The following is a 23,678-nucleotide window of genomic DNA, read 5'->3' on the forward strand; positions in this document are numbered from 1 at the left end:
TTAAATGACAGTAATTTTGGAGTGTAGATTTCACTTTGCTTTTTTATTCTTCAGGCTAGTCAAGGAAATTTTAGGACACACATTTTTAATCTGTTTTCTCTCTCTGATCTTTCTCCTTTAGGACAAATATGATGGATTTGTGGTGACAGTTGTAAGCTTACAGCCATCAAGGTAGCATTTAAAATGTCTTTAGGCAAGCTTGTTTTCCCTATCTTCTTATCCGGTCATGATAAAAGCTAAGTGTCTCTTTTTATACCGTTTAAAAATATGTCTTCTTTAGTTGCTGGCAAACAAGTTGGAATTTGAATTACCTGTGAAATCTTTCATGGAGATGACTGTATATGGGAAAAGGAAATTCTAGGACAGACTTTGAGCTAGAGCTGATGTAATGCATCCCAGGGAAGCAGTGCTTGGAACTCAGGTAGCTGTAAGCAGGTAAGTTAATAGCAGAGTAAACTTGCCAGAAACAAGCATGTATAAAAGAATAAAAGAAATGGAAACAGTAAGACCATTGATAACAAAATACAGGGAGCGGGATTCAGGGCCTCTTGTGGAAATCCTTAGAGGCTAAAGGCTCTAAAAGCTGAAACTGCTTCATTTTTCTTTTGATATAACAGTCGTTAAAAATAATAATAAGGCTCAAGCTAGGACCAAAATGGAAACTCACTTATATCAGTGTTGTTTTTTTTTTAAATATTTATATTATAGCACAGGGCAGTATCATATACACAAGGCCTTTTCTTGCACAAACTGTATATTTCATTGAAAACAAAGACAGGCTTGCTTGGAACTGAATTGACAGCTTTGTGGCTGTAAAGATAAATATAGCACTTTTCAGGTAGTGAATTCATGAATAATCAATGAACCAGCAAAGGACAAAAAGTGACATATGGCAGCCTGGTGTGGATTAAGTATGATTGTCACATCCCCTTTCACACCTTTTTCCCTTCTCTAATTTATTGAAAGAAACAAAGCCAGCCTCATGTAGCCAGAACACAGTATCTCTGAAAAAGTCTACTCAGGCAAAGTGTTAACAGGTTAGTTTATTCATTAAATGTCTCCTTACTATTTGGTTGCTTTAATAGTGTAGCCAAGTTGTTTGCGTTAATTGAAATTTTATTCAGAATGAAAATTTGACTTGAATTCTTGAAATAAGCTGGTAGTTTCTGTTTTTTAAAATTAGTATTAAACCGTTACTAATAAGTAACACTTAACCATGCTAATTTGCCAGAATGTTTCTCTAAATAAACCACAAATACATAATAGCTGTGTTTTCATGTTTTTCAGGACTCAGTGTATAAAACAAAATAGAAGGCATTCTTAATTTCTTTTCATATCAACCAACACTTCATTGAAGATATTGATTCTATTATTTTTAACAACAAAAAGGAAACAACCAATTTCAATGGAAATTCTTTGATAGAACTGAAGTTTCTAGAATAGTGTTCAAAGGAACTGTTAAGGAGGAGGTATTTGTTCACAACCCAAGTAATAACTCTACCACTTAAAAACATCAGTCTTCCTTGGTGGCTAAAGAAGGGTGAGGTGTCCAGTCCCATGAGTCTGTTTGCACCTTGTTCTTTGTCTGCTTTGTGTCAAGGATCTGATTGAACTCTGAACATTGGAGGGTCTCTAGATAACCTGATTCTCTAGTTCCCTCAGTTCCACTCTAGTCTTTCCAGACCCTTTGAAATTGGCAGGGGAATTAGCAGTAAGTTGTGATAAAGTATATGTCATAGAAAGAATTATCTGTTTTGAATGGCTCCTGTCAACTTCCACAAAAAACAGTTTCTGAAACCTTATTCTTAGAATTGCAGGTTCCCATATGAATATCAAATATTAATGGGTAGTAGTTTTTGCAAAGGCTTTTACTATTAAAGGAATCAGCAGAGTAGCACATTAATTATTTTATTCCAGTGGTACAAATGAGCTACTGATTAACATCTGGCTTTTTTTCAAATTCATTGTAAGGTTCCTTAAAAAGACTTTTCATGTAAATACTCTTGAACTGTATACCAGTAGCACCCCCCCCCCCCATATGTGTAATTAACTTTCTCTGTGTCACAATATCCCTTTATAATTCAGAGAAGTGAATGGTCATGAGATATTTAGCAGGTAGTTTGTTAAATCTAGGAGTTGGATTAAGCTTGTAATTAATTTACTTTTACAGTACAAATTGGGGTAGACTTACACTTAATTTTCTAATAGTTTTCAATTTGTTTCCTCGAGTGTGGGAGGAGATGGTGTTACTGTGAATGTACTTACTTATTCTACAGCCTGCCATGTATTTGTGCATTTAAATGTCATGTGGCTTGTGTTTTGGGGAAGAAAAAAACCTGAAGGGCTACTTTTGTATAGACAGTGTCTAAGAAAACCAAGGTGTAATATCTGTTGAAAAGTAAACTTGGCTAATAACCTTTAACCTTTAAAATTACCTTCAACCAAGCAACTCTATCAATTTATCAGCAGTTTTGAAAATGCCTAATGCTTATGCCATGGCATAAGCTATGCCAGCTATGGAAACCACAGACTGGGTTGGAATGAGAGTGGTCATGGGAAGCCTGCCCTTAAAAATCCTGAAGATAAGTCCTGTTACTGAATTGTGTATATTTACTCCCTCTGTGAATAACTCAGTAAAGCCTATTCATCAAGGAAATCTTGTCCTTGAATCAGGTCCATTTGTCACAAATCATACACTTCAACTTCAGGATTACGTCAGGCTGAAATTATGAACAAAGCATGTTGCTATGTTCATTCTTTTATAACACAAAGAGTGGCTTATCATCAATTTGCCTATGGTAGTATCACCAGCAGTTTTATGTATTTAGGGTAATTTCTCCCAACTCTTCCTGAAGGCTATTGAGCTTTTATTTTTGGAACAAGAAAGAAAGAATCCCTGTTGTGTACTAAATACTTACCATTTGCCGAACACTGTGTTATGTTGAACCCAAGACAAGTTAATAGTTTGTACTTGTGAGTATAAACACAGAGTATTGTTAGGAAGATATAACACACATAAGACAGAAGGAAAGCTTACCCAGAGCTGGATTTTAAGAATAGTTTTGATTTTTATCACAGACCATCATAGTCATTGGAGGTTTATAATCTATAAAACAGAAGTGTTAGAACTACTATTGGGTGGGGGAGGAGGAAGACACATTTAAAAATTCTATTTAAGAAGTCATTATTGAACTTCTTTGTTTCAGGAACTCTTTGATAGTCACTGGGGTTACAAACCTGATTATGCTTCCCAAGTACTCAAAAGTATAGGACAGTATGAATGACTCTCAATTGCCTTGCCCTTTACAGATTACAAATTGCTTTTAATGATATTATCTCCATTATTCTTTATAGCAGTACTGTTGGGGCTTTATAGTGCAAAGGCCTAGATAGATTAAATGAAGAATGGAGTAGGTATTTGGCCCCACTGCTATGTTTTTGCAGTATCTTTGGGATATTTCTAACTAACCAAGTGAGGAGTTAGTTAAGCTATTAATAAGCCATGCAGAGGAGCACAAGGGATCTTTAGAATGTATACTGTATTGGTCTTTGAGTGACTTTGCTAGGATAAAATGGTGCATGCAAAGTTACTTAGTAGTTTGATAATATTTAAAAAACAAGACATTTACTTTTTTATTCTTATGACAGATATTTAAAGACATAATTTGCATGAGACATTGTATCAACTGTTCTATTTGATTCTGTTGTCACTCTTGGTAGTTCAAGAATGCTTAATGCAGAAGATTTGAAAGTTTGAAAGTACGGGTAAATATGAAGATCCAGAAAAAAATTAACTCTGCCTCTCATCACCTAGAAGTTGTGAACATTTTGATCTATTTCTTCAAGTTCCTTTTTATCCTTAAAAAATAGGTCCCATTTTTATAGAGACCATCCAGTGTATACGTGATTGAATTCTACTATTATGGATGTAGGAGCTTTCCCCTCCCATTGAAAATAGTATTTCTTGGACATTTACTATATGTTTGGCACAGAGCTAATATTTTATATTTTAAAAATGTTTCTATATAAAAATATATGACAAAGAACCTGTGTATCACATATATAAGGTATGGATTTCTATGAATGGATCCCCTAATGTAAGAACAATGTGAGAACCTGGAATATATTTAAGAGTGGCAACATATTCCACCTTAGCTAAAGGCACTTGAAAAACAGCAGGTATGAAGAAGGGCGCTCAGACCTCCCACGTGCGGGATGCCCTCCCTGTCCAGGGAGGAAACATTCGTATCACCAAAGTCAGGGGTCGAGACTGAGTATTCGGTACAGACAGACCTTGTTAAAATAATTACTATTTTCTTTTAGATTTGCCGTATATTTTAGTTATTATTTTCACAATCATCTGTCCTTGCTCACATAGAAGCACCTGGGTTTTGCCAGTTCCTTAAGTCTTCATTTCCTTATGGAAGGCTTCCATGTACACGCAAAAATATGCTTTTGCCCTGTTAATCTGTGCTAATTCTCAGGCTCAGCTGGAGGTTCTAAGATGGTAGAAGTAAAATTCTACCTCCCCAACACTCTCTGTCCACATGTATCTTTCTTCCCATCCTACCTTTGATCCTCCCCATCAGAAATACTGTCCTCAATTTGATCATTTTTTTGCCTTTTGAATTTTTTTATTTTACCTTATTTTTTAAATTTAATTTGATTTTTTTAGGATTTATTTTTGTACTGGGAAATAATTGACATGCAATATTAAACTAGTAACAGTGATTTAGGATTTTTTTTTCAGAATTTATATATGTTACAAAATCATCACTGCGAAGTCCAGTTACCATCTGTCACTATACAAAGTTCTTACAATATTAACTATATTCCCTATACTGTACATTACATCCTGTGTTTTATTTTATAACTAGAATATTGTACCTCTTAATCTTCTTCACCTATTTGGTCTGTCACCACCACCTCCCTCCACCCTGGCAAACCATCATTTTCTCTGTATCTATGAGTGTGTTTCTCTCTTGTTTGTTCATTGGTTTCATTCATTAGATTCTACATGTAAGTAAAATCATACAACATTTGTCTTTCTCTCTCTGACTTACTTCACTTAGTATAACCCCCCCAGGTCAATTCATATTGTTGTGAATGGCAAGATTTCATTCCTTTTTATGGCTGAGTACTGTTCCATTGTGTATATTTATCACATCTTCTTCACCCATTTATCCATCAGTGGGCACCTAGGTTGCTTCCATACATTGCCTATTTTAAATAAAGCTACAGTGAACATAGGGGTGTGTATGTCTTGTTGCATTAGTGTTTTCATTTTCTTTTGATAAATAACCAAAAGAGGAATTACTGGGTTGTATGGTATTTTCTACTTTTAATTTTTTGAGGAACCACCATACTGTTTTCCATAGTGGCTGCACCAATTTACATCTCACCAACAGTGCATGTGTGTCTCTTTTCTCCACATTCTTACCAATAGTTACTTCTTTTTTGATGATAGCCATCCTGACAGGTGTGAGGTGTTATCTCATTGAGGTTTTGATTTGCATTTCCCTGGTGATTAGTGATGTTGAGTATTGTTTTATGTGTCTGTAGGCCATCTGTATGTCTTCTTTGGAAAAATGTCTATTCAGATCTACTGCCTATTTTTTAATTGGATTGTTTTTTTAAAATATTGGGGTGTATGAGGTTTTTTAAAATCTATTTTGGATGTTAATCCCTTATCAGATATGTCATTTGCAAATAGATTACCTTTTTATTGTGTTGATGGTTTCCTATGCTCTGTAAAAAACTTACAAGTTTAATATCCCTTTTGTTGTTCTTGCATGAGGAGACATATCTGAAAAATTGTTGCCAAGATGAATGTCAGAAAGCTAACTACCTATATTTTCTTCTAAGAGTGCCGGGTCTTTAATCCATTTGGTATTTATTTATGTATATGGTGTAAGAAACTGGTTCAGTTTCATTCTTTTGCAGTCCAGTTTTCCCAACATTTATTGAAGAGACTTCTTCATTGTATATTCTTGCTTCTTTTTTTTTTTTTTAAAGATTTTATTTATTTATTCATGAGAGACACTGAAAGAGAGAGGCAGAGACACAGGCAGAAAGAGAAGCAGGCTCCATACAGACAGCCCGATGTGGGACTTGATCCCGCGTCTCCAGGATCACACCCTAGGCCAAAGGCAGGCACTAAACCACCGAGCCACCCAGGGATCCCTATTCTTGCTTCTTTAGTATAACTTGATGATATATGTGTAGGTTTATTCCAGAGTTATCTGTTCACTTCGTTTGATCCATTTGTCTGTTTTGTACTTGTAACATACTCTTTGGATTACTTGAAATCTCTAAGGAGTATGATACCTCGAGCTGTGTTCTTTCCCAAGATTATTTTGGCTATTTGGGATCTTTTATGGTTCCATAGCAATTTTAGGGTGGTTTTTTTCTATGTCTGTGAAAAATGCCATTGGTATTTTGATAGGGATTACATTGAATCTGTAGATTACTTTGGGTAGTATAGACATTTAACAATATTAATTATTCCCTTTTTTTTAAGATTTTATTTATTTATGAGAGACACAGAAAGAGAGACAGAGACACAGGCAGAGGGAAGAGAAGCAGGCTCCATGCAAGGAGCCTGATGTGGGACTTGATCCCCGGAATCTGGGATCACGCCCTGAGCCAAAGGCAGACGCTCAACCGCTGAGCCACCCAGACATCCCAATATTAATTATTCCAATCCATGAGCATGATATATCTTTCCATTTGTTTGTGTCATCTTCATTTTTATCACTGGTGTCTTACAGTTTTCAGAGTGCAGGTCTTTCACTTTGTTGATTAAATTTACTCCTAGGTATTTTATTCGTTTTGATGCTATTGTAAATAAGATTATTTTCTTAATTTCTCTGTTATTAGTTTATAGAAATACAACAGATTGATTTTGTATCCTGCAGCTTCACTGAATTTATTTATTAATTTTAACAATTTTTTGGTAGGGGTTTTAAGGTTTTCTATATGTAGTATCATGTCATCTGCACATAGTGAAAGTTCTACTTCTTTCCAGGGAGGATGCTCGCTCGCTCTTTCCCTCCCTCCCTCCCTCCCTCCCTCCCTCCCTCCCTCCCTCCCTCCCTCCCTCCCTCCCTCCCTCCCTTCCTTCCTTCCTTCCTTCCTTCCTTCCTTCCTTCCTTCCTTCCTTCCTTCCTTCTTTCCTTCCTTCCTTCTTCTTCCTTCCTTCTTCTTCCTTTTTTTTTGCCTAATTGCTGTTGAATAAAAGTGGTGAGAGGGGGCATCCTTGTCTTGTACCTTATCTTATAGGAAGAGCTTTCAGTTTTTCACCGAGGAGTATGATATTAGCTGTGTGTTTATCATGTTTTTGCCTTTATTATATTGAGGTCTGTTTCCTCTATATCCACTTTGTTGAGAGTTCTTATCATAAATGGCTGTTGGATTTTGTCAAGTGCTATTTTGTCTGCATCAGTTGAGATGAACATATGGTTTTTGTCTTTCGTTTTTGTTAATTCAGTGAATCACATTGATTTGTGGGTATTGAACTATCCTTGTGTCCTTGGAATCAATCCATCTTGATCATAGCCTATAATCCTTTTGATGTATTTTTATTTTTTTATTTTTATTTTTATTTTTTTTGATGTATTTTTAAATTCATTTTGCTTATGTTTTGTTGAGGATTTTTGCATCTATGTTCACATCAGGGATATTGGTCTGTAATTTTTTTTTTTTTGTAGTGTCTTTGGGTTGGGTATCAGAGTAATGCTAGCCTCATAGAATTTAGAAGCATTCATTCTTCTTGAATTTTTTGGAATACTTGGAGAAGGTTAGTTATAACTTTTATGTAAGTTTGGTAGAATTTACCTTTGAAGCTGTCTGGCCCTGGACTTTTGTTTGCTGAGAAGTGTTTTGTTTTGTTTTGTTTTAAATTACTGATTCAGTGTAATCACCAGTAATAAGTCCATTCAGATTTTCTAATTCCTAATGATGCAGTCATAGAAGTTGTATGTTTCTAGGTATTTATCCATTTCTTCCAGGTTTTCCAATGTGTTGGCATATAATTCATACAGTGGCCCTTGATCCTTTGTATTTCTGTGGTATCAATTATCTTTCTTTTTTGATGTTATTTATTTGAAACCACTCATTTGTTTTCTTGATGAATTGGCTAAAGGGTTATCAGTTTTATCTTTTCAAAGAATTAGCTCTTAGTTTCATCAATCGTTTCTATTGTTTTTTAGTCTCTATTTCATTTACACTCTAATCTTTATTATTTCCTTCCCTCTACTAACTCTGTGCTTTGTTTTTTCTTCTTTTTTTATTTCTTTAGATGTTGATTGCTTTTTGGAGGTTTTGTTTCTTTATGTGAATGAGGCCTGCATCATTATAAATTTCCCTGTTAGAACTGCTTCTTTTTGTGTTTCATAGGTATTGAAATGTTGTTTCCATTTTCATTTGCCTCAACATATTTTTTTTAATTTCCTCTTTGATTTCATTGAAGTACAGTGGCTCCTCATTGGCTGAGTGGTGGTTGTCTCCCACTGGCTGGGCTGTTGTGGGCAGAGCCAGTTGGTGGTGTGGTCAGGAAAAGGGAAAACCTTTCTTCTTGCTGTTGGGATGGAAAAGTAGTTTCCACCTGCAAGGTCCCTCTCTTCCTGTTGGATTTGCATTTGGGGATAAGTGATAGGCAGAAGAGCTTCCCCTGCCCAACCTCCAGACTCCGTTTTAGTGGTTTCTCTTTACTGATTTTCACACATGACACATACATTTCTTCATCTATTTGTTTAGGTAGGTATGTAGGTTAGTTTTGTAAGCCACTGGGATGTAACCTTTTGCAGTCCCACCATCAGTGGTTGCTCCACATCCAACGTTTGATGGTGTTTTAATGTTTTGGATTTTTGTGGTTCTAATAGGTACCTAATGGTATCTCATTCTTTTAATTTATAGCTTCCTGATGACAGATGACATTGAGTATCTTTGCATATGCTTATATGCACATCTGTACATCTTTGGTGAGATAGTTCAGATTTTTCCCCAATTTTTAATTAGTTTTATTTTCCTATTGTTGACTTTGAGTTCTTTGTATACTTTGGGCAACAGTCCTTTTATCAAATATGTCTTTTGCAAAAATGTTTTCTTCCAGTCTGTGGCTTGTCTCTTCATTATCTTGACACTTTTTTCCCCACTGTATTTATCACTAATTAATCTTATTGTTTATTGCCTTCCACTACAATGTAATAAGGTCCACAAACCACCTGTCTCTGCCGTATTTCCAGTGCATGGCGTGGTACCTGGTATTTTGAGTGCAGTTGGCAAATATATGTTCATTGAATGAATGGACAGCAACTTAGGATTTTCAGTTTGTTTTATTCTTTTTTTTTTCTTTTTAAGATTTTATTAATTTATTTGAGAGAGAGCAAGCAGGGAGGAGGAGCAGAGGGAGAGGAAGAAGCAGACTACCTGCTGAGCAGGGAGCCTGATGTGGCACTTAATCCTGGGACCCCAGGATCATGACCTGAATCCAAAACAGATGCTTAACTATTCTACACAGGTGCCCCCAATTTGTTTTATTCCTTTTTTTTTTTTTTTAAGATTTTATTTATTCATTCATGAGAGACACAGAGAGAGAGGCAGAGGCACAGGCAGAGGGAGGAGAAGCAGGCTCAAGGCAGGGAGCCTGATGCGGGAATCGATCCCGGGATTCCAGGATCACGCCCTGGGCTAAAGGCAGGTGCTAAAAGGCTGAGCCACCCAGGGATCCCAATTTGTTTTATTCTTATTGAAAATGGCATTCAGGGATCCCTGGGTGGCGCAGCGGTTTAGCGCCTGCCTTTGGCCCAGGGCGCGATCCTGGAGACCCGGGATCGAATCCCACGTCGGGCTCCCTGCGTGGAGCCTGCTTCTCCCTCTGCCTATGTCTCTGTCTCTCTCTCTCTCTCTGTGTGACTATCATGAATAAATAAATAAAATCTTTAAAAAAAAAAAAAAAAAAAAAAGAAAATGGCATTCAGCTGATTTTATTTATTTATTTATTTATTTATTTATTTAGAGATTTTATTTTTTATTTATTGAGGGGGGTGGGGCAGAGTCACAGGCAGAGGGAGAAGCAGGCTCCATGCAGGGAGCCTGACGTGGGACTTGATCCCTGGTCTCCAGGATCACACCCGGGCTGCAGGCGGCGCTAAACCGCTGCGCCACCGGGGCTGCCCTCAGCTGATTTTAAATTCTTCCATCTTCTTATTTGAGACTCAATTTTAAATTTTGCCATCTTATCCTCAAAATTAAGGATAATAGCCACTTGCAGTAATGTAAAGTGAATTTCCACTGTGATTCATATGAATTAGTTTAAGACACATAATCCTGGTCTATACTTGCTTTGTCCTTTCAAGAATTGTACAGATATATTCTCCAGAAGGTAGTCACAGGACTGGACAGTGGAAACAGGAAAACATTTATGTCAGTCTCCTGAAGCCTTTTGAAATGAATGCTACCTACCAGACACTGCGGAATCTCAGTATGTTCAAATATGTATTCACAGATATGTGCGTACACACACATACAAACTCATACACACTGATCTTGCAAGGTAAAAAAAATTATTCAGATTCTTGGTTCTTTTTTTCTTTTTCCTTTTTTTTTTTAAATTTATGATAGTCACAGAGAGAGAGAGAGAGAGAGGCAGAGACATAGGCAGAGGGAGAAGCAGGCTCCATGCACCGGGACCCCGACGTGGGACTCGATCCCGGGTCTCCCGGATCCCGCCCTGGGCCAAAGGCAGGCGCTAAACCGCTGCGCCACCCAGGGATCCCAGCCAGATTCTTGGTTCTTTTTTTTTTTTTTTTTTATTTATGATAGTAACAGAGAGAGAGAGAGAGAGGCAGAGACACAGGCAGAGGGAGAAGCAGGCTCCATGCACCGGAAGCCCGACGTGGGATTCGATCCCGGGTCTCCAGGATCACGCCCTGGGCCAAAGGCGGGCGCCAAACCGCTGCGCCACCCAGGGATCCCAGATTCTTGGTTCTTGATTGTGTTTCTGTTCATTGAATTTGTTAAAGATAGAAAATGACATTTTGGTTTCATAGTGTACTTTTTAAGGTCTTTCTTTTTTTTCTTCTTTTTTTTTTTTTTTAGCAGTTTTGGCCTTATTTATTTCAGTGTTACATTATTTACTACTACTCTTCATAGCTGTCATATTTTTGTCTATCTTTGATTCAGTTAAAAAGGGCTTTTGCCTTAGAATTCTACTCTTTGGATATTTCCACTCTGTTTTTATTTGAATATGCCAAGTCTTCTATTTTTAAGCCTTTCATTGCCTTTTAAATTGTTCTTAAAAATGTGTATTTTACAGAGTTTTGAAAATTCTTTCAGAAAAGCTTTTAAAGGATGGTTTGGTTTTCTATTGCTTCATAACAAGCCATCTCAAAAGTGGTGACTTCAAACTAGAACCATTTATTATCTGTTGTGATTCATGGATGATCGTTCTCCATGGATATTCTACTGGCACTGCAGTCATTTGGTGGCTCCTCTAGACTGGAATGTCCATGGTTGCTCATCCACATGGCTAGTGTGTTGATAGGGACAGCTGGGTTCAAAGGGGATGTTGGGACAGTCGGGTGTCTCTGTCTGTCTATCTCCATCTAGTCTCAGACCTCTTCTTCTCCAAGTGGTCACTTCAACATGGTCTTTTTATGAAGTCTCTCCAGCAGGGTAACCATACTTCTTAGGTGGCAGGTTAGGACTCCCAAGAGTGCTGAACTGGAAGCTGCCAGGCCTCCTTAAAACTGGGGCATGGAACTGCCTCATTCTGTTGGCTGAAGTGAGTCGTAGGGCCAGCCTGGATTCAAGTGACAAGCCTATGGGGATGAGGAGGTGTGGTTTACTGAGGGTCATCTTTGGAGCCTGCCTACCACAGTATAAGAGTCTAAATCCTTCACATTTATTACTTTAGTTGATACGATGTTCCTATGACAAAGGCTTGCTTGCTTTTACTTCCTTTAGTGAATTTGATTCATGGTTTTAATTCTATTAACTTCTCTATCAACATCAAGACAAACAGTATTTTTACCTTAATTGTGATGAATGAGCCCTTCTGCTTAGTTTTACAGACATTTTATATTTTGTTTTCTGGAATTTTAGGCCATATAAATTTAAATATTTTATATTTAATTCGGGAGTCAAAATCTAGGTTAAAAATCTGGCAGTAACATTTTTGTGCTTGATTTTTTAAACATTTAACTTCTTAGTCTTTTAAGTTGTGGAGGTGGGTGCTTGAACAACAGTTTTTTTTTGTTTGTTTTTTAACAACAGTTTTTTTTGTTGTTATTTTTTTTTCACACGGTTCTGGAGGCTATATGTGTAAGGTCAAGGTGTTAGCAGGTTTGGTTTCTGAGGTTTCTTTCCTTGGCTTATAGATGACCTTCCTGCTGCCTCTTCACATGGTTTTTTCTGTGCTTGCATCCCTGGTCTCTTCCTCTTTTTGTAAGGACACCAATCGTATTGGATTCGAGCTCCACTCTAGTGCCCTCGCATCAATATCATCGCCTCTTGTTGTTGTTGTTGGGGTATAATTGACAAATAAAATTGTGAGATACTTAAAGTGTACATTGTGATGATTTTATATGCTTATACACCATGAAAGGATTCCCCCATCTAGTTAATTAATGAATGCATCACCTCATGTATTTCTCTCTCTTTTGGTGAGAACATTTAAGTTCTTTTAGTTTTTTCTTATCTCCTATATTTACTCCCATGCTTTTATCTTTTTGTTCTTTGGTATTAGCCTTTTTGTCTTTATCTCAAGTATAATACATTCCTTTTTTAAAAGTTACCTTCTTTTATTTCTTTATTTTACTATTCATGGTTTTGTTTTCTTAAAATCTCCTTTTTCCTGTATTTTTGTCTTTTTGGTTTATTCTCTCATTCTAGTTTAAATTCCTATTAATTTTTTCATCTCTCTTTTCTTAGGCATTCTGCCCCTTTTCTTCCTCTTCCTGTCATGGTTTGGTTTTATGAAGGTTGGAAGGATATGTAATCCTCAGGGGGTAGTAGCAGTGGGGACAGTGTCATTCAACAAACAGGGAAGATTTGTCTCTCCTCCTCCTGGTAGTCTCTAAGTAGATTTTATGTTTTTGCTTTGTCTTGATCTGTAAAATTATAGCCTGGAGATATATTGATTAAACTATTTCCCAGGATAGTGATGATTTGCTTGCTTCCTGCAGATGGCACATGTGAACTTTTAGAGTGACTTTTGGACAGCACATACCACCTACGTGGGAAGCTGATTGTTCTGAAACCCGTGGTCTGTAACATAGGTTTTGTTACTTGGTGGAAAAAAACGTGGCCTCTGGGATCAGACACACACATGTGATAGCTCTGCTGTATAGTAGCTATGTGACCGTGAGCAAGTTTCAGAACCTTTCCTGAGGCTTTTTTCCTAGCTCAAAAAAGGCAAAAATATCTACCATTCATAGATAGTATAAGAAATAGTAGTAGTGCACATAAAATATCCTGCATTGTGCCTGGCCTATGGTAGTCACTCAGATGAGGGATAAGTCACACCAGCCATATGTCATCCAGAGGAAAATAAGTGGGTCTCCCCCAGCGAAGCCCAGAGTTAGAGAGCAATAGTCTTGCTGCGAAGGTCACATGGCTCTGGGTTCACATATAAGCTCTGGCCTTGATCCTACTTCAGCTGCCTATAATGCCCACTCTTGATGTATTAAGGTCAATCATGGTTTTAACAATTTTGGGATGGTGGTATAGAGAAAAGAATCACTTTACTAAGAAATTCCACTTGTAAGATATAGCGTGATTCAAAAATATACAATGTGAGAAAAATGCCTGTTAAAAATCAAGGATTTTTACCTGTAGATTGGTCTTGGTCCATCTTCCTCAGCTGGATTTTGGGATGATTGTCTTGCTGTGAGGGCTTTCTGAGCTCAACTGTTATTAAACTCAGGGGTTTTATCTCATAGACTGGCACATCTCTGAGGTTCCTACCATCTGACCTGGCTGATGGTGTGTGGTGTCTGCCTCTTGGCCAGTGCCAGGGAAGAGGGCTCCGTTCCATTTATTGCCACAGGCTCTATACCTCTCAAGATGTGGTGGGGGTAGATGGTGTGTGTGACATGGGATCGACTAGCTGTTTCTAGTCTCTAACTTCCCAGGATTCCCTACAGGATCACCTGACCAGCCTTTGAATCTCAGGCCATGTGCTGACTTTCTGTGCTTTGCTCCTGTTGACCACTGGTTCCTAAGCTTGGCTGCATATTAGGATCACTCGAGGAGGTTAAAAGACCCCTGTGCCTGGATCCCACCCCCATGGATTCTGTTTTAATTGATCTGAGGAGTGGTTTGGACAGCTCTCTCTCTTTTTTTTTAAGCTCTTCAGATGATTCTGACAGGCAGCCCGGCTTGAGACTGCACCACCAGACTGCTTCCATGCTTCCCTGGTCAGTTCCTGCCTGTGGCTTGAACCCTCTGGCTGCTTGTGTTTATCCCCCTAATGATACTTCCTGCAGACCTTCTTCATCTGGTTGGGGGCTCAAAGGGAAGCAGACAGGAGGCTCCTCCAACCCTGTGCTGGCCTGAGCAGCTCTGCCGGCATCTGTTTCACAGATTGCCCTTTGATTCTAGAAAGGTGTTCTAGAGTGTTTGTAAGCCATTGGCCTTTGTAGGCCTAAGTCACTCTGTGTGTGTCAGAGCAGAGCTAGTTAGAACTTTCTGAGGAGAGCTTGCCTGTATTCTGTTCCACCTTCTTGTGGCTAACCAAAATGTGTCACAGCTCTTGCCTCTTAGTTAACTGTAAAGCCACAAATCTGCCGTAATTGTGTGTTAGGCTAACTGACTTTTGAGTTTCTTGCAGCTTTTCACATCAAATTAAAAATTTTTCAGTTATCAAAAGTTTAGTTCTAAGATGTAACGATCTTAGAGGTAGCCTACAATCTCTCTCTGATCCTAGGCCAGGCCTTTTTGAATTTTTGTGTGTGTGAGATTGGAGGCTGCTCAACACTTTCTTCAGGACAGCTGATGAGGCAGGTAGACTGAAGCTGATTGAAGAGGGGCTGAGGCTGAGTCCCCATTCTTACCAGCCAGCCCCACTCCCAGACCCCTCACCCCACCGTCACACCTAAAGCACCCGCCTGGAGACCAGTCGTCATGACTCCTCATTTCTCCTTTGGGTCAGGGTAGCCCATTATAGCTTCCCACCTGGGCCTCACTATCTTGGCCACTTATAAATTGGCTGTGTTTTTTCTTGGTCTGTGATTGTGGCTTTTATTATGGGATCTTATAAAAAATAGTTCTTTGGAAGTTGTGAACTTTTCAAAAAAATCCTAGGGATGTTGTTTGCAGTATGAGGCACTTCAGAGACTCCATTGCCGAGCCTGTGTGGGAGAACCTTTCTCAGGCTCCGGGTACGAGGAATTGCGGTTCCTCCTGGGCTGCTGGTTCCCGTTACCCCATGGACACTCTGGTCCTTGTAGCTGCTTAGATATCCCTTTCTGCTGAGCAGATAGGAAGCTCTGTGTCCGATCTATGGCTACCTCGAAGACACATCTAGTGCGTGAGAGTGTAATTTTGTGCACTCTTTACCTTATCTGCATTAAAGTTACTTTCTCTTTGGCTTCATCGCCTCATTCAGTTTTCTTCTTCTCTTCTAAAATGTGCATCCTTGTTAGACCCATCATCCTTTTTAGAATGAATTCACGTACCAGTTAGCAAATAAATAGTTTAAGAAACTGTCCTTTTGATAGACTCTTCCTGCCTCAGTGTTCGCTCTTGGCTTTGCGCTCCGTCACAGGTCATCTGGCTGGTCCTGCTGCATGGCTGCTCCTCCTGTGTGCAGCCCCTCACCTGCGGATGAATGGTCTTTCTTAGCAGGAACTGCCTCCATTTTCAGACCAATGTCCTGTGACCCTCCCACTCCTCTGTAGTCTGCTGCTGGGCCTTTGCTCTTCACGTCTGCTGATCTGAAACCTGGTTCTCTGATGTCTCTCTAGTCAGTTTCCTCTGTGAAACCTTTGCTGGTCCCTTCCCAGCATAGCCAACCACTTCCTGGATGTCACTTCCTCTCCTGGAGCACATGTGTGGGCGGACTAGGGGCCCTTGTGCAAATTAGAAGGAGGCACCCACCCCTTCCGCAAGTTACTTTTTAGAACTTCCAACTGTTGGAAGACTATCTCAATAAATAGGAGTCTAAGATGATGTCTAACCTGAAGTGGCACCCTGCTAGGATTGTGCTGTGCTGAACTGCACAGGTGGACGCGGTGGCCCTTTTGTGAGTCATCTGTACTCCCCTCAGCACTCTTTATCTGACCAGAGCTGGCCCTCAGCAACCATTGGCTAAACAAAAGAGTGAAAGTATAAGTATATGCTACATTCTTATTACAAAAAAATAGCAGGAAAGCCATTTATGATGAGGCCTTTTTGTACTGAACATTATGAGTATATTGAATTTAGAGACATTTATTTTTTTACATTTCACATTTCTGAAATCAGAGATCTTCAAGTCAGTGTATCATGGCAATTAACACAGATTCTGGGCTAGACTGCTGGGGTCTGAATCCCAGTTCCACCACTTAAGACACAGGTCTGTAAATTTGGGCACTCTACTTCACTGTGCCTCAGGTTTATCTGTAAAATAGGGATGATAACAGTAGTTCCTACTTCATGAGGTGATTGGGAGAATTAAGTGAATTATTTATTGTATGTATAGTGCTTAGAATATAGGTGCCAAGTGCCTCATAGTAAGAGATATGTGTTACCTATTATCATTATTATTAAAGTCTATACAGACACTATTGTTTCTTTTTAACCCCGAGAAACTGTCTTTAATTCATGGTGTACAGCTTCTGTTGATAGCACCTCATTTCGGTGGGCGGCTGCGGACCCAAGGGCGCCTGCCCCTCCCACAGCAGTTTTCTGATTGCTGCAAGAGGTCACCATACACACACAGGAATCCAGCAGGCTTCGTCGTGTCTTCTTAATATGGCAAAAGAGAAAGTAGGGCAAACCAGGGCCCTTTATAGACAAGGCTTGTTTTGAAATTTAAACCTAACTTCATGTTGCAAAGCTTGGATTGGTAATAAATCTTGGCTGTCTAAACCTGGAAATCAGAGCTGGGTTTGATTCTAATGTAACACCTTTATCTAATTGCAGAGTAACTGTCCTCTGATGATTTTCAAGAAAGCTGTGCGGTGAAGTGGCAAAGGTAATGCATGTTCTGGGGGCTGTGTTCCCTATTAGAGCTTGCCAGAGTATTCTCAAGTTAGACAGTAGATGTAAGTTGCTCCCTCAATAATTGTGCGGTTTTCCTGGTCTCTGTGTCCACCCTTGACTGTAACTTCACATGAGAGATGGGCAGCTAGTCTCTGCATTGCTTCAGAACACTTTTCTCCTCACACCTCCTGCTGGCCTTAGAAACTACAACCTTGTGTGGAATTCTGTGTGATTCACACTCACTGCTCCACCCTCCTGAACTGTCCTTCACATTAAGCAAGATCTGACTCATGCATTTTTTGGAGCTGCTCTGACCATTTTCATTATGAGACTAAGTGACTTTTCCCAGATCACATTGCTGTAATTAACTTTACATTCCACTTTCATAAGTATCCTTACAAACTACCCAGAACCAGCCAAAACTGTCCCAGAAATCCCAGTACATGTATCTTGGGTTTCTCTTAATTGGATAACACTGGATAGAAGTAAATAATACAGGGATGATCTACAGCTTCATGCTCCCTGATTTGATACGTTGATGAAATTCCTTTCTATACATAGACCTCAATTTAATGTACTTTTTATGTAGAACTGGTCAACCTGAACCTTATCTGAGGGTGTGTTCAGTTCTCAGTTCCCAGAAAGAATATCCACATGAGGAACTTTCTCCAGTAGACCTTCTTATGGATTCATGTACCTTATCAGAAGTGATAAGCAGACCGTGTTGTTACACTCTGTATTCTAGAAGTTAGAGGAGGAAATGGTGAGAATATGGATGCCTTGACTCACAGGTTCAGCTGGCACAGGAGCTAGCATTATGCCCACGTCTCTTGGCACAGCAATGTCTGAGACCCCTTTACGTCACATCAAAGACTTTGTCCTAAATAAACACATAAAATCTAAGATACAGTCTTCAAATGGGGACATAAACACTTTCATCTTTCTCTTCCTATAACCTGGGATTTCCGTCTCTGCCCAAAATCTCATTTCTTTTTTGGAAAAATATCAACCAAGACAGAGGAATTTACCTAAATCTTGCCGGAGGGTGAGGATGCCCCGATGCGGCTTGGGTGGTCAAAGCAAACTGGAAGCCTGAGGAAAGAATCTGACTCATAGGCATTGTGTTGGTTTTTTTTTTTTTTTTTAATTAGTTGTCAACATTTAGAATTAGACAGTTTCACATAAAAGACCTCTTGAAATACTGGAAGATCCATCTAGACTTGGCTCACAAAGCCATTATGAGCTGGAGGCGGGCTGAAGCTGTCCCTTGGCTGGGCCACGCACTCCTCACTTTTCAGTGTCTTCTCTCATTTATATGACTTGGGTGGTCTTGTGGGCATTTGAATGGTCACCCTGATTTAAGCCAGTGTCCTCCTCTGCTTTATGGCTGGGTATCTTACAGCTTAACAGGGTGGCCCAGGCCAGGTGTGAGCAGTGGTTAAGTGGCCACTAGGAAGGTAGATAATTGGCGCCTTTGAGGCCTAAGTGCGGCCTCAAGCCCCACCCAGGGCTCAGGGCTTCTTAGACTGGCGTTGAGGCCAGGGTGGGTGTGGTGTGCTGAATTTGCTGAGCTGGCTCCTCTCCCTCTGTTCATTCATCTTGAAAGTCATGATCATGGTTTCCTCATCCAGGGGGTGGGACATTTTTCAAAATATGAAAGAAAGCAACCAGTGACCACGCCAGCCCATTCGTAGCCTCATAAGACCAACTATTGCCACAAAAGGATAAGCTTCCTGTTTACCAGCCGGCCTGAGACAAAGTGGTTGTGCTTCCTGGCCGTGCAGGACTTGGCACACAGGCCGGGTTCTGTCCGAAAAGACAGCAGGGCTGAATGCTTGCTCTGTGCTCAGCCATCGCCCCCACGGCCTGGGTCCTGGATGTGGGCCACCCTCGGGAGGGCATTTTGCTTTGGCTCCAGAGCCGGCCCGGCTTTCTGAAAGGAAGCAAATAGAGAAGGTGGCCTCGCCTCCATGCTGGCTTCCTCTTTAGCTTTCTTTCCCTGTGTGGCCGACACAGGCAAAGGCCCTTGGCCTAAACCTGAATTTAACAATAAATCCATGCCTTTTGTTTTCAAGTCTCCAGGAAGCAAAATGCCATTGCCTCTGGGGAGACTGCTCTTTTTTTCCAGTGTGGTGACCAGCGGGAGCTGTACCCTTATATATTACCTTATACAAAGTAAGTATCTAGCAAACCAAGCCACTTGAGGCATGGCTTCCTCCTAGCTGTCTCACCCCTGCTCCTCCATCAAAGGAAATACTTCAGATGCTTTCAGCAGATTAGAGAAAGGAGGAGAGGGCTATTTTTAGAAGCCCGTACACTATTCCCATTGGCTATAGCTTCTTGCTTATCCTATAATCCTAGTTTTTCCTGGAGCTATGAGTGCAAATAAAAGGACCAGGATTCATTTGCATCAGGGGCCTTTCAAAAAGCAAGATGAGCTTTTACTCTAGTGCACACACAAGAGATCCCTTAAGATTTCTGAGATTATATAAAGAAGAGAGGGAAGGGGAATACCAGATGGTTCACAGGTGGGGAAAACTGGCTGATTCTCAAGTGTCGTCAGCCTGTTTGCCCTGCCATTCTCTGCTATTGATTTAGTGGAGGAGGGGACCTTGAGCAAGAGACTTTGGTGAGAGCAGAAAATAAAAGCAGGGTCCAGAATGCAAAATCCTGACAGATGCCACGTCCAGCCCCACTGCAACCAAATTTGAATTTGTAAAGACAGGCCACAATTACTGTGGACAGCCAAGGCATTTAAGGTCATTTTAATGCTGCTGGTTGCAAAGCAGCAGCAGTTTTTTTTTTTTTTTTTTCCAAGACTGACTTTCTTTGAAGATCCTTTATGCCTGTCGAGCTTGGCTTCTCACTCTGACTCTGTGCCATTTTCACTTCCTGCCAGGATGTGAGTATTACCAGCAGACAGGCAATGAGAGCTCAGTGTCCTCTGCATACATTGTTCCCCATCTTCCTTCAGAGTTGGCCCACAGGTCTCAGAGTCTTGAGGTGACCTGAGATGAGCACCGCCAGGGATAATTCAGACTGGAATAGCTCAGTCTCCTCTCCCCTTTTGCCACGGGGATGGGGGCAGGACACAACACGAATGGGTGCATTTTAGGGGTTGGGAGACTGCCTGCCTTTCCTTCTTAGAAGGCTGGAGTCATCCAGTAGAGACACCCCAGCTGGTACCTGTAGCCACCCTCCTGAGTTGAATCCCAGCTCCAGCTCTGCACTGTGTGGCCCTGTGGGAGGATCTCTCACCTCAGTTATCTGTGCAATGAGAGATAATATTAGTGCCTGTGCATGAAATTGTTGTAAAATAAAATCTCACAACCTGTGATCTATTGAGCCCTGTGAGACACACGAAATATTGAGAACAGTGTCTAGCCATGAAAATCTGGAGCCAGCCTTCACTGCTCCTCTTCTTGTCTTGGCTGGCACCTGTTCATACCTGCAGCATCCCCTACAAGCCCACTCCTGGGATGCAGCCTGCGAGGGGTATTCTCCTTGGCCCCTCCAGGCTCAACGTGTCTTTCTGTCCCAAAATTGAGGTCAGGCCTATAGGAAGGAAGCTCTTTCTTGTTGCCAAACTGAAAACCCTACTTGGGAAGCCTACTCTTGCTCTTTCCCAGGGACAGCTTGTCTATCTTACACCTTCAGGGAGGTGCTTCTACTAGTAGCCTTTGGACCAAGAAGTGTACCTACGACTGAGGACAATTTAAAGGCTTTACCTACATGAAATGTTACCTTAAATCTATAAACATGATTTAAAAAAAAAATCTATAAACATGATGGGCAGCCCGGGTGGCTCAGCGGTTTAGCACCGCCTTCAGCCCCAAGCGTGATCCTGGAGACTGGGATTGAGTCCCAAGTCAAGCTCCCTGCATGGAGCCTGCTTCTCCTTCTGCCTGTGTTTCTCTCTCTCTCTCTCTCTCTCTGTGTCTCTCATGAATAAATAAATAAAATATTTAAAAAAAAAATCTATAAACATGACAAATTAGCATTTTCAGTTTCTGTTTCTTGGCCCAAGGGTTTTGTGTGGTCCTTTTTTTTGCCAGTTTATCAGGACCTTCATCTTAGTGGAGGGAGCAGTGTTTAAAAGTTCAGAGTCATAGACTGTGGCCACAGCTCTGCCTTGGGCTGTGTCACTTTGAGCCAGTCATGGAATCATATGACTTTAGAACTAAAAGGAAAACTGGAGAAGCTCCAAGCCAATCCCTTGATGAAGAAATGAGGCAATGCGTGAGGCAGGAAACAGGAGATGGAGAGATTGAGGCATAGGACTATCAAATACCTTGCTCACGTTCATCTACCATATTCCTGCAGATACTGACTTTTTCTAAAATGGACAGCTTAACAGTGGATGGTCCCTAATTATTTTTCTTTTTTTCTTTTTTCTTTTTCTTTTTATTTATTTATGATAGTCACAGAGAGAGAGAGAGAGAGGCAGAGACACAGGCAGAGGGAGAAGCAGGCTCCATGCACCGGGAGCCCGACGTGGGATTTGATCCTGGGTCTCCAGTATCGCGCCCTGGGCCAAAGGCAGGCGCTAAACCTCTGTGCCACCCAGGGATCCCCCTAATTATTTTTCCATCCAGAAATTTCACATTTGTTTCTGTTTCCATGCTGTACGTGAATTGTGTCCTCTGACTTTCTGCAGAGAGTCTACCAAGTTGAAAAAAGAAAAATAAATATATAACAACTGTCTTTCCCCTTTAGAAGCTTTCTCCAAGGCTTCCTATTACCAGCTGGCATTGGAGCAGCTGCACAGCCGCCCTGAGGCCCTGGAAGCCCTGGGCCCTCCTCTCCACATCCACTATCTCCACCTCACTGACAAGTACAACTTTGTGGACATTGCTGATGCCCAGGTAATGTGCTTCCCGTGCAGACTCAGGCTGAGTGCCTATCAAAGTCGAGGAGAGGGCTCCCACCATCTGGGGGGAGTCTAGGAGGAATCTGGAATAAGATTTTATGAGAAAATTCACTGAGCAAAACTGCCCCTAGGTTTTACTGAGCACTTCTGAAGGCTGTATGGGTTAATTTATTCTCCTATATTTTTCTTCCTTTCTGAGGAATTAATGGTGCAGGGAAGGAGGTGTTCTGGCTCAGGTCACCATCTTGACCTGAAGGTTGTAGGGAAGTGAGTGTGGTGGTGGAGCCACAGCTTCAGCTTTGAACTTGAAGTACATCCACAGCCAGTCAGTGCTCATTCAAATATGAGCAACTCTGGAAACTGTAGTTTTGCTGCCCATTTATTTGCATTGCTTCTATGGGAAGCCAGTCCCATTTTCTCAGTTGCATCTGATGTTCTTTTATAGTTCAGCCAGGAAAATCAACCTGACAACTATGTTTTGAGTTCATGTCAAATTAAAGGAATGATTCTATGCTGCGTGGGGAATATAGAGATGCAGGCTTTCAAGGACTATAGCTTAAAACTTCCAAGTAAGGCAGAGTGAGGCAAGTGCTGTCGTAGTGGCTCCGGAGGGAGCAGGTATTGACCTGGAATATTGTCGTAGAAGAAAGGAATGCCAGGCCCAGGCGCAGCATGCACGTGAAGGCATGCCGCCGTGTTTCCTGCCAGGGTGAACTCAGTGGAGGTACAGGCTGTGGAGGGAGATGTGGGTAGCTGGGCTGGGCTGGGCTGGGCTGCAGGGCCGTGACATCATCATGTGAAGTGTGCACACTTGATTCTGGGGCCAGCAGAAGCTGGAAGGATTTTAATGATAAGAGCAAGATGACCTAATCTAGTTTTTTGGGGGGTTATTGTTTTTATGAATTTTTTAATGGGAATTGTTTCATTGGGATATTTTTCTTACAAAAGCTATTCAAGCTCAAGTATTTTGATAAAGTATTTGATCTGGCTTTAAAAGAAAGCAAATTCAAGCTGATTGATGATATCCAGGGAACAGGTATGGGGAACTGCCTTTAGGAAAGCAGCATCGCCATGCAGATGTGCAGTGGTGAGAGCATGGGCCAGAGCTGTGGCTTGGTTCTGTCAGGAGAGGGTGGGTCAGAAGTGATGCTTTCATGTCCAACCTGGGTGAATGGAAGGGTGGCAGTACCACTAGGCAAGAGGAGGAGCCCAGGAGGAGAAAAGGGAAGGGGCGGACAGGTGCAGAGTGCCAGATGGCCTTCTGTGCACTGTCGTCAAGCCTGTCACAACATGTGGGATGGCTCTTCTGGCTGTTCACTGTGTCTGCAGCACAGAACACTGGGTCTGCTTTTGATGCTTGGGCTCGGGAAGGCTGCAGGCGCCTTTGCTGAGGGCAGGTTGACACAGCATCAGTTCTCTGCTCTGGTGCCCTGATGAGTGGTTGACACCATTGTGCTTGTGGTAGGGAAGCTTCTCTGGTCAGGTCCACCTTTTGCTTTGGTCCAGAATCATGGCACACTGCGAGAGGTGCCGAGAGGGCTTCACCCCCGGCTTCCTGCAGCCCGGGTTCCCGCGACACATGGCAGTGTTGGCTCTGGTGCTGGCTTTGGGATTCTACTAC

At 41.0% G+C, this 23,678-nt stretch overlaps 1 protein-coding gene across 8 annotated transcripts in view; it reads left to right on the top strand.

Moving 5' to 3' along the window:
- Nucleotides 1-23,678, top strand: part of COA1 (cytochrome c oxidase assembly factor 1 homolog) — a 73,675-nt gene that overhangs the window by 46,262 nt on the left and 3,735 nt on the right. For 6 of the 8 annotated variants that reach the window (XR_005373049.1, XM_038562637.1, XM_038562636.1 and 3 more), the window contains 3 exons: nt 17,128-17,179; nt 19,263-19,362; nt 21,904-22,052. Coding sequence is in view for 7 of the 8 variants with exons in the window: in XM_038562637.1 (XP_038418565.1) it covers nt 19,278-19,362; nt 21,904-22,052 (234 nt within the window). In the remaining variant the exon portion in view is untranslated. Of the gene's footprint in view, nt 1-121; nt 172-280; nt 436-17,127; nt 17,180-19,262; nt 19,363-21,903; nt 22,053-23,678 lie in introns of all 8 variants that reach the window. The other 2 variants (XM_038562638.1, XM_038562641.1) reach the window with 2 other exon arrangements.

Source organism: Canis lupus, chromosome 18 (genome assembly GCF_011100685.1).
Source record: "Canis lupus familiaris isolate Mischka breed German Shepherd chromosome 18, alternate assembly UU_Cfam_GSD_1.0, whole genome shotgun sequence".
In the NCBI taxonomy this organism is placed as follows: domain Eukaryota; kingdom Metazoa; phylum Chordata; class Mammalia; order Carnivora; family Canidae; genus Canis; species Canis lupus.